Source organism: Coregonus lavaretus (assembly GCF_964263955.1).
Source record: "Coregonus lavaretus genome assembly, chromosome: 2".
NCBI lineage: Eukaryota > Metazoa > Chordata > Actinopteri > Salmoniformes > Salmonidae > Coregonus > Coregonus lavaretus.
Window position 1 is genome coordinate 21,415,050 of NC_139989.1, and position 12,848 is coordinate 21,427,897.

Here is a 12,848-nt window from a genome sequence, read left to right on the forward strand (position 1 = left end):
AAAGTAAAGTGCAAGCAAATGACTCAAAATGGCACCCTATTCCCTATTCCCTATTTAGTGCATAACATTTGACCAGGGCCCACAGGGCTGATAGGGTGCCATAGGGGATGAAGCCCAAATGAAACTTGGATAAGAGTAGATTGGGCCAGAAAGAGCCTCCTACTCCAGTGAGTTAGATGTAGGTGTGAGCTATAAGAGAGCCCAGCATGTGGATAAAAGCGTCTGCTAAATGGCATATTATATATTATATTATATATCTTGAGAGAGTAAGGTACTCATCACTGCCACAGTCCACACTGCATGAGATCCACAGAGAACAGCACAGGAGAGATTAAAGAAATCTGGTCTGACATCAGTGATACCAAGGCAATCTTACACATGGTTACACGTGAGGTGTGAATGGAATTCAAAAGAGAAACAACCTCCTTGTCAATCACTCAGGAGTCAAAATGGAGTCAAGGTCCGTGTGAATCTGCAGTGAATCTGTTTCTTACTGTGTTATTATTAAAGCAAATAACATTTGCAATAAGCCCATCCATTATGACGAATACACGTTACTCAAACTAATTCTCATTCACTATTGACTCCGATACAAAAGCCTGACACGTACTGTGATGAATTTTACCCCACTAATGAAAACACTGCCAGGCATCTATCCATCTCTTTTATCAAGCTTGTCTGCAATGAATAAAACAAAATTAAAACAATCCATTGTGTGTGCAACTGGGGGGCCCACAAGGGACTCAAAGCTTTTCAAAGAAAAGCAAAACAAAAATCTGAAACCTTCAACTGACAATCAGCTGGGTAATGATATTTCTCTTTTGAACAGCTCTCATCGCAATGCAATATCCGTCTTGCTTTGGCTTCAACAGAGAGAGAGAGAGCAGGAGGGAGAGGGAGAGAGAGAGTGAGAGAGAGAGAGAGAGAGAGAGAGAGAGAGGGAGGGAGGGAGAGAAAGAGAGAGAGAGAGAGAGAGAGAGAGAGAGAGAGAGAGAGAGAGAGAGAGAGAGAGAGAGAGAGAGAGAGAGAGAGAGAGAGAGAGAGAGAGAGAGGGAGAGAGAGAGAGAGAGAGAGAGGGGGGGGGGGAGGGTGGCAAGGGAGAGGGATAAAGAGAGTGACAGAGAGAGAGAAAATAAGAGCAAGAGAAAGAATGGCAGAGACGACAGGCCAAGATAAAGTGAGAGAAAATGAAAAAGAGGGAGATAGAGATGGAAAGAAAGAAAGACAGAGATGGAAAGAAAAATCGCAGAGATCTAGCGAGGATAGAGACGAGAAAGGGATAGAGAGACAGAGCCAGACAGACAAACGGAATGAAAGCTGGAGGCTGAGTGCTAGGGGAATAGGAACCCCAGAGCATAGACACACACACTCATAGAGATCCTATCCTACACACACTATACTGCATACTGACTCCAAACAGGGGTGGATACTGCATACTGACTCCAAACAGGGGTGGATGGTAGCCTAGCGGTTAAGAGCGTTGGGCCAGTAAGTGAAAGGTTGCTGGTTAAAATCCCTGAGCCGACTAGGTGACAAATCTGTCGATATGCGCTTGGCCCTAATTGCTCCTGTAAGTCGCTCTGGATAAGAGCGTCTACTGTAATGTAAGATGTTGTCCATGATGGAGGGTAAAGGCTCCTCGCATCAGACAGACTATAGTAGTATGTTGTTTTACCAGTATCATGTGTCCGGTGGAGATGTCCATGTTGGCAGGGACAGGCTCCTCGCACCAGGATGAGGTGGAGCTACGGGCAGAGGGGCTGGCCATGGGTCCCCCATCGCTGAACTGAGACGACGCGCTATTCAGCCGTGAGTGGCGGCGTAGAGGCTCCGGGCGCTCTGCACGCTCCGACGTCCGCACAGCCATCCGCTGGCGACACAGCTCCTGGAGAGGAGAGAGGAGGACCTGATCAGCCGTTGGTTGACTCTGGTTGATTCTTACTGTATTATCAAAGCAAATAAAAATGACTTTGTTGTAAAATGACTTTGTTGTAATGTCAAGGCTAAATATTACAAATACAATATTACTCAAATTCATTCTCATTCATTAAAGACTAATACAAAAGCCAGACAGACATTGTTTTGATTAGTTGAGATGATTTCACATGACCCCTGTTAATCTTTGCAGACTGTATAAGTCTGGGATATCACTGTGGCCTATGGAGCATGGTTTGTAGCAAACCTATCTATATAAATGTCAGGAAATAAAAAACACAGTCAAAGGTCATGCAGTGAACTTCAAAAAGCTTGAATTGCCAAGGTCAAGCCAGTATATTGCCACCATTTTACAAAACAAATAATAATAAACTGTAACAATACATTGGGTGTCTGGCTGGCAGGGGATGTCTTAAGTATTGATTTCCATTTGTATACATTTGGTAACAATTTCTATGAGCCACTTGTTTTGTAACACATTAGGTACTTATGTATTGTCTTATAAGGAGGCACAAGCTACTATGAAGAACATCGTTAAATAGATGAGAAACAAAAGCCACAAAACTACAGCCCAAAATGAAAGAGACTGCCCATGAGCAACAAAAACAATGCCCACGTTCAAAATGTAACAACCATATTCATCTTTAGGTACGATGAGTTTACTCAAAGAAATTAAAACATAACAGGGAATCAATACTTTAAACCCAAAGGATTTTCTTTGAACTGAGCAGCCACTCTCTCATAACTACAAAGCTACAACAGAGATGAGCAACCTATGTATGCACATGTACAGTAGGCCTTTGGAATGATATTGAAGGTGAAATTCTATTGTTATTCTATGGAAATCAGAGAGATTCAGAAGAGACGTCTATATAAAAGACTCTCTCCCACTGCCGCCACCCCACCATGAAGATTACTCCTCTCTACAAAATTACTCAGGTTTTCTCCCATCATGCCTTGTGCTCACAGACGCTCCATTAGGGATTTGGAGCCTGGGCGTTATCTAGCCAGCCAGTCATCTTCCCCCAACTCAAAATAAGGAGAGAAAAGATAAGAAAAAAAGGATGCAATCTTACAGAACCCGAACCCCCTCTCTCCCCCTTCCTACTTCACCGCTCCCGATACTGGAGCTGAAGATTTCTCCATTATATTCACAGTATAATGAAGCGTGTTTGGTGTGTAGCCTGCACCAGTCAGACCCACAGACTGATCTTCAACCACAATTAACAACCAGGGTTGCATCCCAAATGGCACCCTATTCCCTACATAGTGCACTACTTTTGACCAGGGCCCATAGCTGCAAGCCAGGACAGCAGAAGGCAGTGCAGGTAAACGTCTTCTGAAAGCAGCACATTGCTACTAGTCTATCTCATGATCTATTATTGTGATATTTCACTCCAGGGACCAGCCTCTAAGCCCTGGTCTAGGATCAGCTTTCCCTACGTCAAACCTTAATCATTATAACCATGAGAATCTGCCCCGGGCCACGGCCTCAGGGCACTTTCCATGTCCACCAAATAATTAATCCAGTTTCTCTAGTCTACACCTTTACAGAGTCAAGGGTTGCATCTCAAATGGCACTCTATTCCCTTTATGGGCCCATAGGGCTAGGGTTGAACAATTCTGTTAACACAGCCAAAATGTCCAGATTTTCCAGGAATCCCAGTTGGAATAGGTACTGTGGTTGGAGGAGAGAATGAGCAGGAAATCAGGGAATCCTCCAACCTGGATTTCTGGAAAACCTGGTAATTTGTGCAATTTGTACAACCCATTTACTTGCATATACCCCCAACAAAGGAGAACCAGAGAAGGCTAAAAGAGAGGATAGACACTAGCTTAGGCAGTGGCTGCTAGATCTGCACTATCATCTAAGATTGATGTGCATTCCCGGTAATACACTCATGTCCCCCATGGACCAGCTCGTACATAAAGCATCCTCCATTTAGGCTGCAAAGGCATAATTGTCCTCCTTAATAGGATAGTTCACCCAAATTACAAAATTACATATTGGTTTCCTTACCCTGTAAGCAGTCTATGGACAAGGTATGAAAACAATATGCTTAGGTTTAGTTTCCCTGGCACTGTTTCCACGTGCTAACATTTTAGCATTTGTGGCATAAATATTAGTATTTTTCACGCATCATGTTCAAAACATCTATAAGTGATTTGTTGGGCTTCACAATCAATTTGAGATACATTCAGATGATTTAGACATAATGTGCGAAAAAAGCTAATATCAGTCCCATGATTTGAATGGGATTTGTGTCACAAATGCTAAAGCTTTAGCATGTGGAAACAGTGCCAGGGAAACTAAACCAAAGCATGGATTGCTGTCATACCTTGTCCATAGACTGCTTACAGGGAAAGGAAACCAATGTGTACTTTTGTAATTGGGGTGAACTATCCCTTTAACTAGCTTTAATGGCGAGGCGCCAGTAAAAAACAGGGAAACTATGTGTACTGTCTTAATAAAACACAATTTCCATCACCTTGGCGGATGCCAACATCCTAAGTTGTCCAAAAATGGGACATAATGTAACAATTCATCTGTTATTGTATGTGCATAGGAGATATGAGGCTACAACAACCCATATATATTGTAAACAAATAATAAAATATTGTAAATATTGTAAAAGTCCATTAAACCCCCCCCCCAAAAAAATGAACATTAAAGAAACGGGCCCAAATGAACGGTTACAGTAGAACACATTTCTCTACTCTCTTAATGATTGTCCATCTTCAGTGTGTACGATCGGGAAAGACACTGTGAAAGGCTGATTAAATATTGAGAATGTAAATGTGAAATGTGATGAGTGTCCACACTGAGCACAGCTGAGGCCAAGACAAAATCAATACGAGCCAGCCACCCAGCCAGCCGCTAGACCTGGAGGAATGGAAGGAATAGGTCACACAATGAACCCGCTCCCCTGCTAAAAAGCCCCTCCCCTAGTCATAGGTCAAAGCCAATACAACTCTCACTGGAAATTTTGACTTCTAGAAACATTTGACCAGCCTTGTTAAACAAGGCTGAGCGCAGCGGTCAGTCTGGTTTTACGAGGCTAACATTTGACTGGCAATTGTTTATTCTATTTCCTTGATGTCTTAAATTACAACCAAACCACAAAAAACACTTTCACATAATACAGAATCAAATGAAGGGTAATCTTGCAATTGGGTTACAAAAATTTTACATATCAATATATTCTGTTGATAACCAGCCTTAAGTCACAACCTAGCTCTATCATGAACAAACACACATTCTACAACCAACTGTCACAAGTGTGACAAAAACCAAACAACAACCAGATATTCCCTTAAAATCAACTCATTCAATACACAGCGACTACGTGTCACTGCAGACCAATCAGAATAAGTCTAGTGTCAGGGACCGGGACCAGAGCGCATGCTCTACCAGTAGAGCACTCAACTGCTGCACTGAGATTGGCTGAGGACGAGGAGGCTCCTCTCACCTGATAGGTTGCGGTTGCATCAGCGCTGGTGTCAGTCCCCAGGCTGGCTAGTTTCTCCTTCAGTTGGAGGTGGGAACGGTGGCGCAGGCAGAAGAGCCAGCCGGACGCTGCCAGCGCCCCCATGATCAGGGCCATGGAGATGACGGTCAAGACCAGGAACTGACCAGACTCCAGACGACTCTCCTTGACCACCAGGATCTGTCTCAAGCTGCCCTTCTGGAAAGAGAGAGACAAAAGGGGATGAGAAAACGACGTATACATCCAGGTTACGGCAATGTTTGTGCAGTGCAGTATTTTCATTATATTTGGAGAAACAAGGGTGTCACATGCACGCACGCATGCACACACATAACAATGACAAAAAATATAAATACTGAAATTGACATAAATCCATTGTTGTTCTAACTTCCATGTTCGAAAATCCCAAAACAAGGGATTGTTGTAATTTGTATGATAGAAATATGGAGACAAATTAGCACAGTATTTCCCTCCCTGTCTATCCCAGCCATGCCCACTCATCCCCATCCTGATTCACTCCCTGCCCAGCCTACTCATTACCTTACACTAATAGTTGTTTTATAATGTGCATTCAAACTCACTCAAGTCCTATTACTCTCTTCTGTCCAGCCTACACACTATAGACATTTAGGGCCCATTTGTTCTGGCATGGGGAGACCTGCCATTGTGCAGCTACAGGAGATTTGGACAGTAAAAGCTTGTCACTAATTAGCCTTCCAGCTTTGAGTTTGGCTGGATTAGGGCCCTGGCAAAGGCCCCTGAAGTAATTGCTAGGAGGGCCTGAAAGGGGGATCTCAGATTGGGTCTACCCAGTAGAAGCCCACCAGAGTGGGCCGTTCAGAGACGTTGTTAACCCCCTCCCCGGAGCTAAGCCCAGGAGAATAGCATGGTATTGGCATGGTATTGTCTCACAGGCCCCTGTGAGGCTGCCAGGCTGGGTAGCCTATCCCTTGTTCTCAGTAAGTGCATGGACCACTGTGAAGGTTTTAGCACCATTTAATAGAAGGTGAACCCAAATGGACTAGCGGCCCATCTACTCTATGAATGAGCCCATACACCTTCATCTATTCAATACACTTGAATTTCCTACATCCGTAATTGCAGAAGGGTTTTCAACTTCAATAAAATCAAAAACACACAACAATCACTAACCGCTGCAACATGGTACTTAGTCGTGGGGGGCAAAAGGGTAAGGTACAAACATTATATCTATTATATTTTTTATATTCATAACGCATGATCACTTTAAACTTCGGTGACTGTTTAGATGCTGAGGCCTTTGGTAACATGTTCACACTGATTGCCATGTAGGTCTGATGAATGTGTGTGACATACAGCTTCAGTCATCAGCCAAGTGGCTTGGCAACAATTGAAAAGTCTAAAACAATCCTTTAATAAACCGCATAGAACATAGATGAGAGAAACAAAGCTTTGGCTAGCTCTGAGCTATTGCATCAATGCCTTTGACAGATTGAATATGAGTGAAATTATTCACTATGATAGATAAGGACACATTTACATTGGATTGCTAAAGCTTGGTCTGTGCATATGAAACTATGGGTAGCTTTAGTCTACTACAGCAGTCCTTCTACCCCTTGTTTACATTTCCTCTCTCTCGCTCTCTCACTCTCTCTCTCTCGCTCTCTCACTCTCTCTCTCTCTCTCTCTCTCTCTCTCTCTCTCTCTCTCTCTCGCTCTCTCTCTCTCTCCCTCTCTCTCTCTCTCTCTCTCTCTCTCTCTCTCTCTCTCTCTCTCTCTCTACCCCTCTCTGTCACTCTCTCTTCCTCCCTCCCTCCCTCCCTCCCTCCCCCCTCTTTCTCTCTCTCCACCAGTTTAACACTTTTAAGCAAGCCACATGAAAAGGGACTCCATGAAAATAAATGTTTTTAGTTAAAATATGTCAGTAAATCATTATTTTAAGAAAAATCACAGATTGTACTTTTATGACACAACATCGCCTGCCATGTTGCTATTCTTAAATCATGTTCATAAAATGTTATATTCTCATTGATTCTCATGTGTAAGTAAATGCTACACAGATTAATAACTGTGGAAAATACATTGTTGGTATTATAAATATTGTATGCCATAATTACAACAATATTAGACTGTGTTATTGTCCAAATAATTAATCAGGTACATATAACTTCAAATTATATGAAACAGCTATTACAATGACATAGAGTGCCTAAAATTCATTTTGTAGGAAGCTGTTGATTGATCCTAGCAAAAAACATTATTTAAATACTCTTCACACCCCTCAATAATGTCCTTTTCAGATTGATAAAGGGGATAAAGAAAACGAATGAAGAGCATATTCTCTTGAGAGAGGGAAAGAGGGCGAGAGGACTCCTTTTTTTACGGCAGAGAGGAGTTTTTGTTCATTTGTGAGAATGAAATTGGACTTGTAAATTACCATTTCATATGGGGAAACGTAAACAGAGATAATCAACTATGACAAACATATCTTTATTTTTTCAAACAACCATCAGTGCAATTATTGCAATAACATAGGTTAAAAAAACATTGTGACATGTTTTTTAAAATAAACAAATAAATCACATGGATTTATTTGCAATCATCATTTTCATGTATTTCAAAAACATAAAAGTGTATGAACATTATCACTAAATAAATAAACATTATGGGATTATGGACAGGTGTATGAATTAGATGTATGAATTGATGAATGTGTGTATAGAATTATGAATAACAAATTTAAGAAAATCGCTTAAGATTTTAAGAAAAACTCTTATAATCTTATATACTGCTCCAGAATCAGTATTTTTCCTAAATTAACCTTTACTTGCTTATCACCTTGAATAAAAAGAGGCTTTTTGACATTTTATTGCATCGGAAATACACAGGATGCTCAGTGAGGTTTTTACACTCACTTATTCTCTCTCTCTCTCTCTCTCAATTCAATTTCAATTCAATTTAAGGGCTTTATTGGCATGGGAAACATATGTTTACATTGCCAAAGCAAGTGAAATAGATAATAAACAAAAGTGAAAAAAACAATAAAAACGACCTCTCTCTCTCTCTCTCTCTCTCTCTCTCTCTCTCTCTCTCTCTCTCTCTCTCTCTCTCTCTCTCTCTCTCTCTAGGATTAGCAGACCTAGCTGAAGACAAAGGGCAGATGGATTTCGGTAGCTCTGGTTTATTCAAATGATTGAGAGAAAGGTCACAGTGAGAGAGGCCAGAGGGGAGGCCGGCTATCCATTCACACTGTGATCACAATACTTTCAAGCAGTTGAAGGTACCCCCCTAACACACATATACACTCTAACACACCACCACCAAATCCCAAATCCTTGTTGCATGAAATACAAACATAGTCAAGCAACTAAACACATGTTCACCTGACAAATTAGACACAAACCCATCTCAGAATTGTCTATTTTTTAGATTAAAATAGTAGGTTACATGATCATGCCTCTGATTGGAATCTGAAATACCAATAATAATCTTTATCTTTTAATATCTGGTAATGAAATGAACATACATTTATAAAGAGATAAATGTTTTTGCCTTCAATGAAGAAGCAACTTATTCCATCAAATTCAGTCCTTTTTTTCAGTCTGATAATGTCAAATCAAACAAGAATTGCTCAATTAGTAATATACAAGAGTTTCACAATGAAACGTTTTATAAAAGTGTTATTGCTGTTAATAAGAACCTTTTCCCAACTAAATCCATGTGTGTTTTCCTATTTTAATGATAAATAATTACTTTGCCATCCAACTGTAGCCTACTTTAAAACAAAGTAGCCTAGTCCTATGTCAAATGCATTTCAGTTTAAATAATAAACGGACCAAATTAAAGCAAAGAAATAACAGCAAGCTTTTTATGCAAATATTGATTTTTTAAAACTTGAGGGTAACTACTAGCCAATAGAAGACATTGACCTTCTCCAAAACTCAATGTGCTCAGTGAATCAATTAATTCCATTGGTATCCCGGGAATGCGTTTTCTAGTGAAAACGTTGTATCTTCCCTACAGATGTGACGATTGGACATTGCACCAGTGCTGCTATTCATCAAATATATTTTCTATATTTTCAACACCTGTTTTAACTTAAGCCAGGGCTAAAACAGTTTAGCCTACTACCGCACTGATCATCCCTTTCTAAATTTGATGGCTATAACCTACAAGTTTCGTTCGATTTTTCCCCCCACACTATGAGCATCCTTCCGTGACTGGAGCGTCGACAGAGGGCCGAAATCACAGAAAGCACTCAACCCACGCATGCATTGCACATCAATTGTAATTCAAGCAATTCTATAAAAAAAGACAAATATGCATTTTGTTTTGTAATAATCTATACAAATTGCTCATAAAAACGATAGCCTATACATTGAAGCCTACCACACAAGTTATCCCCACCGCATTCGTTATATCGGCACCTTGAAAACACAGCCAAGATAGGCTATAACACATGCTGGAAAATAGTTACCTAAATTCATGTTGATGCGCAAGTCAGATGGTTTGCAATAAATAGGAGATATGCCTTGTATTCCAGAGAGCAGGTTCGGCAACCGCAGCTCCAGTAGTGTGAGTGGCCAGCGTAACAACCAGCCTCCCACTCAATCCTTTCCTCCACAAAAGTTACCAGCGTCCCATGCGCCTCCTGAGCCAACAAAAGACTGCGGCTACCAATGTTCGAGCACGAAGATGGAGAAGAAAAAGGAAAAGAGAGAAAATAAAGAGGAGGAGAACGAACGAGGGGATATGCTCGCCTGATTTTCAGAGCCTCGCAAGAATCTGCAGAAGCCTATAGTGAGTCCTTTCAGCGTCTCTGTGCCCAATGAAAAGAAGGGGAGACAGGTTTTTATTTTTTTATTTTTTTAGATCATATAGTGTACGGCTGAGCCCCTCCTTATATTCAGCCGCTAAGAAGTCCCTGTCTGTTGCACATGTCATATCCACTGGTTGCTATAGCGATACCTCCACATGTTGTCGACAGTGAATGCTCAAGGAGGGATGGTTGGCTAATAAGCTTGTGGGCTGAGGGGGGATATGAATGGACATGGGGTTAGTCACTCATTTGTTAAGCTACTTGGGGTCTCTGTGTTCTGTGTGAATTGCGGTTTTCTGGCGCTCTCCAGTCCACCCCTTTCCCGCTCTCACTCTCCTAAATACAGTAATAGCCAGAATGAAAGCATGCTTTACAGAAAGAGAGGGGGGAGGGGGGGGGGGGGGTCCATCCGTAGGGACTGTATAACCTTTTATCATCTTACTGTGAATGTAAATTATGATGAGGTAGGCTGTATTTTGGGATAGTGATATTTAGTGCCTCTCAAAATACTGTAGAAATAACAGGATAGACTGAATAAGAAGTTCAGTTGTAGACCTATCTGAGCCAAACATATGAGTTGATAGCCGAAATAAGAAAATGCTGATCAATGAAGAAAAAAAGAGGAAAAAAGGACACAAGTTTTACAAACAAAATCCCACTAAAACTCCTAATTAGTTATTAGGCAGAAGAAGAAAAAATCCAGTGGACAGCAACAGCTGCACCAAGCAGGGAGAGGAGGATTATGGAGAGAAGAGTGAGAGAAAAGGAAGGAGAAAGGGAAAGGGGGCGGTAAAGTGGGGATGGCTGGGGGTTCCTGTCAAATGCAGATGACAAGTCTTTGGGGAGGTGGGGGGCTCTCCAGTTTATTTTTTTCTATTCAGAGCCCCCCCCACCCCCACCCCTCCTCCTCTTCTCCATTGTCCCTGTATATGACAGCTGGAGTTGTCAATGTGAACAGGGGGCAAAAAAAATTAAGGCTGCAAGAAGCAATGCCGGGGTTCAAGCTGTGGGCACACTGTGCCAACATCAGGACAAATTGGACACATCGCTCTAGGATGAGCTACTTCTGTAATCCTTACCATGCTTGCCAAAAATCAGAACTCAACATCAACCAGATCATGCAATATGCCTTTGATGTATTTTGGACCATTTGTAAGGATGTTGACTACTTTAAACGTCTTCTTCTCCAGAACTACTGGACCGATCAGCTCCATATTTGGTACATAGCATCTATGTACCCATGTCTTTAAACGCAACATTTTTTAGCTCAAACAAGATGGTCGCTATGTGCCAATGAGCTTGCATGAATGGTGTTTATTTTCAACAGTGCCACCATGCGGCCAAACTGAACCATACTTTACAGGTTAACTAGACTCATTTTCATTACTCAAAGTCAAACAGATCATGATATATAATTCATAACTCACTGGCTACATATTTAGTAATCATGCATAATCGATTTTGTAGACCTGATTAAAAAACAATTTTAAGTATATACCCACATAATGTTTTGTTATAGAGTTCATCCCTGGCTAGGGTAGAGTGGTGTGTGAAACCCTGGCCTAAGCTGTGGAAAATAAGTCTCCCAGCCAGACCAAGCCTGGTGTATAATCATGCCTATCCCATTCATCACTGAACTGGAAGGACCTCCTGTGTCCACTAACAATCTAAAGCCTTTCCTGAGATATACACTATTCCCTCTTCTTTAAAATGAATGGTTCAGTGGACATCCACCCCTCACCACTTACCCTACAAGACCTGGGTTTAAATAGTATTTTAAATATTTGAGCTTTTGTTCTAGCCTGCCTGGAGTGCCAGAGTTTGTGGCTTCTGACTATTATGTTGGTCCATTAAGCTAGGCAAGCTCAATCAAGCACAGATAAAGTATTTTTTATGATTTCAAATAGTATTTGAATCCAGGTCTGTACCCTACACACACCCAACCCAACCCCACCCTCATTCCAACCAATCAGGAGGAAGCAAATTGACACTCCAAGGATGGTCTAGGAAATGCTTGACAAGCTCCTATCACCAGCAAGCAACACTAATACCCTTTAGGCGAGAGAGTACACTGTAAAAATAGAAAGTCTCAAAACACCATGATTGTGTAATGAAACCATTAAAAGTAGTGCACCTAATCTGAGATCTGGTGTTTGGAGGGTGTTTGAATGTAAACCAAATGTAAGTGTTTTACATTTCCTGAAATACCCAAAGTGGTTCTTCAATCTGAATATTGGTGTTTTTAAGAGAGTGTTGTGAAAACACTTTTTGGGGTTTCAGTGCATGTAAAAGGCAGCATGAAAACACTAAAACGGTTTCTCATACAATCAATGGTTTATAAATGCAAATGGTTAATAGCCTAAATATTGATTGATGATAAGAGACTATGGAGAATATTCTTTGTGGAATTCCACCTTAATTATTTCAATGATTTATTTAGACAGATTGGAAACAGGAGGGGCAGTAAGATGGTACATTTCCTTGTAATTTGACCCACTCAACCACACAGCCACACTGAAATAAATTATTCTGGGGTGAATTTAAATTGTCTAGCTGTAACGCACTCGGCTTAGTCACCGCTTCCAAAGACCAGGGTTAAATTCCCTGCTCCAACCCTTCAATCTGTT

At 41.2% G+C, this 12,848-nt stretch overlaps 1 protein-coding gene across 1 annotated transcript in view; it reads right to left on the reverse strand.

Annotated features, from left to right (window-relative positions):
• Nucleotides 1-12,848, reverse strand: part of LOC311100424 (receptor-type tyrosine-protein phosphatase N2-like) — a gene marked incomplete at both ends in the record, with an annotated part of 320,583 nt that overhangs the window by 39,335 nt on the left and 268,400 nt on the right. The window contains 2 exons of the mRNA XM_084141339.1: nucleotides 1,676-1,885; nucleotides 5,406-5,621. Of these exons, the coding sequence (XP_083997465.1) occupies nucleotides 1,676-1,885; nucleotides 5,406-5,621 (426 nt within the window). The remainder of the gene's footprint in view (nucleotides 1-1,675; nucleotides 1,886-5,405; nucleotides 5,622-12,848) is intronic.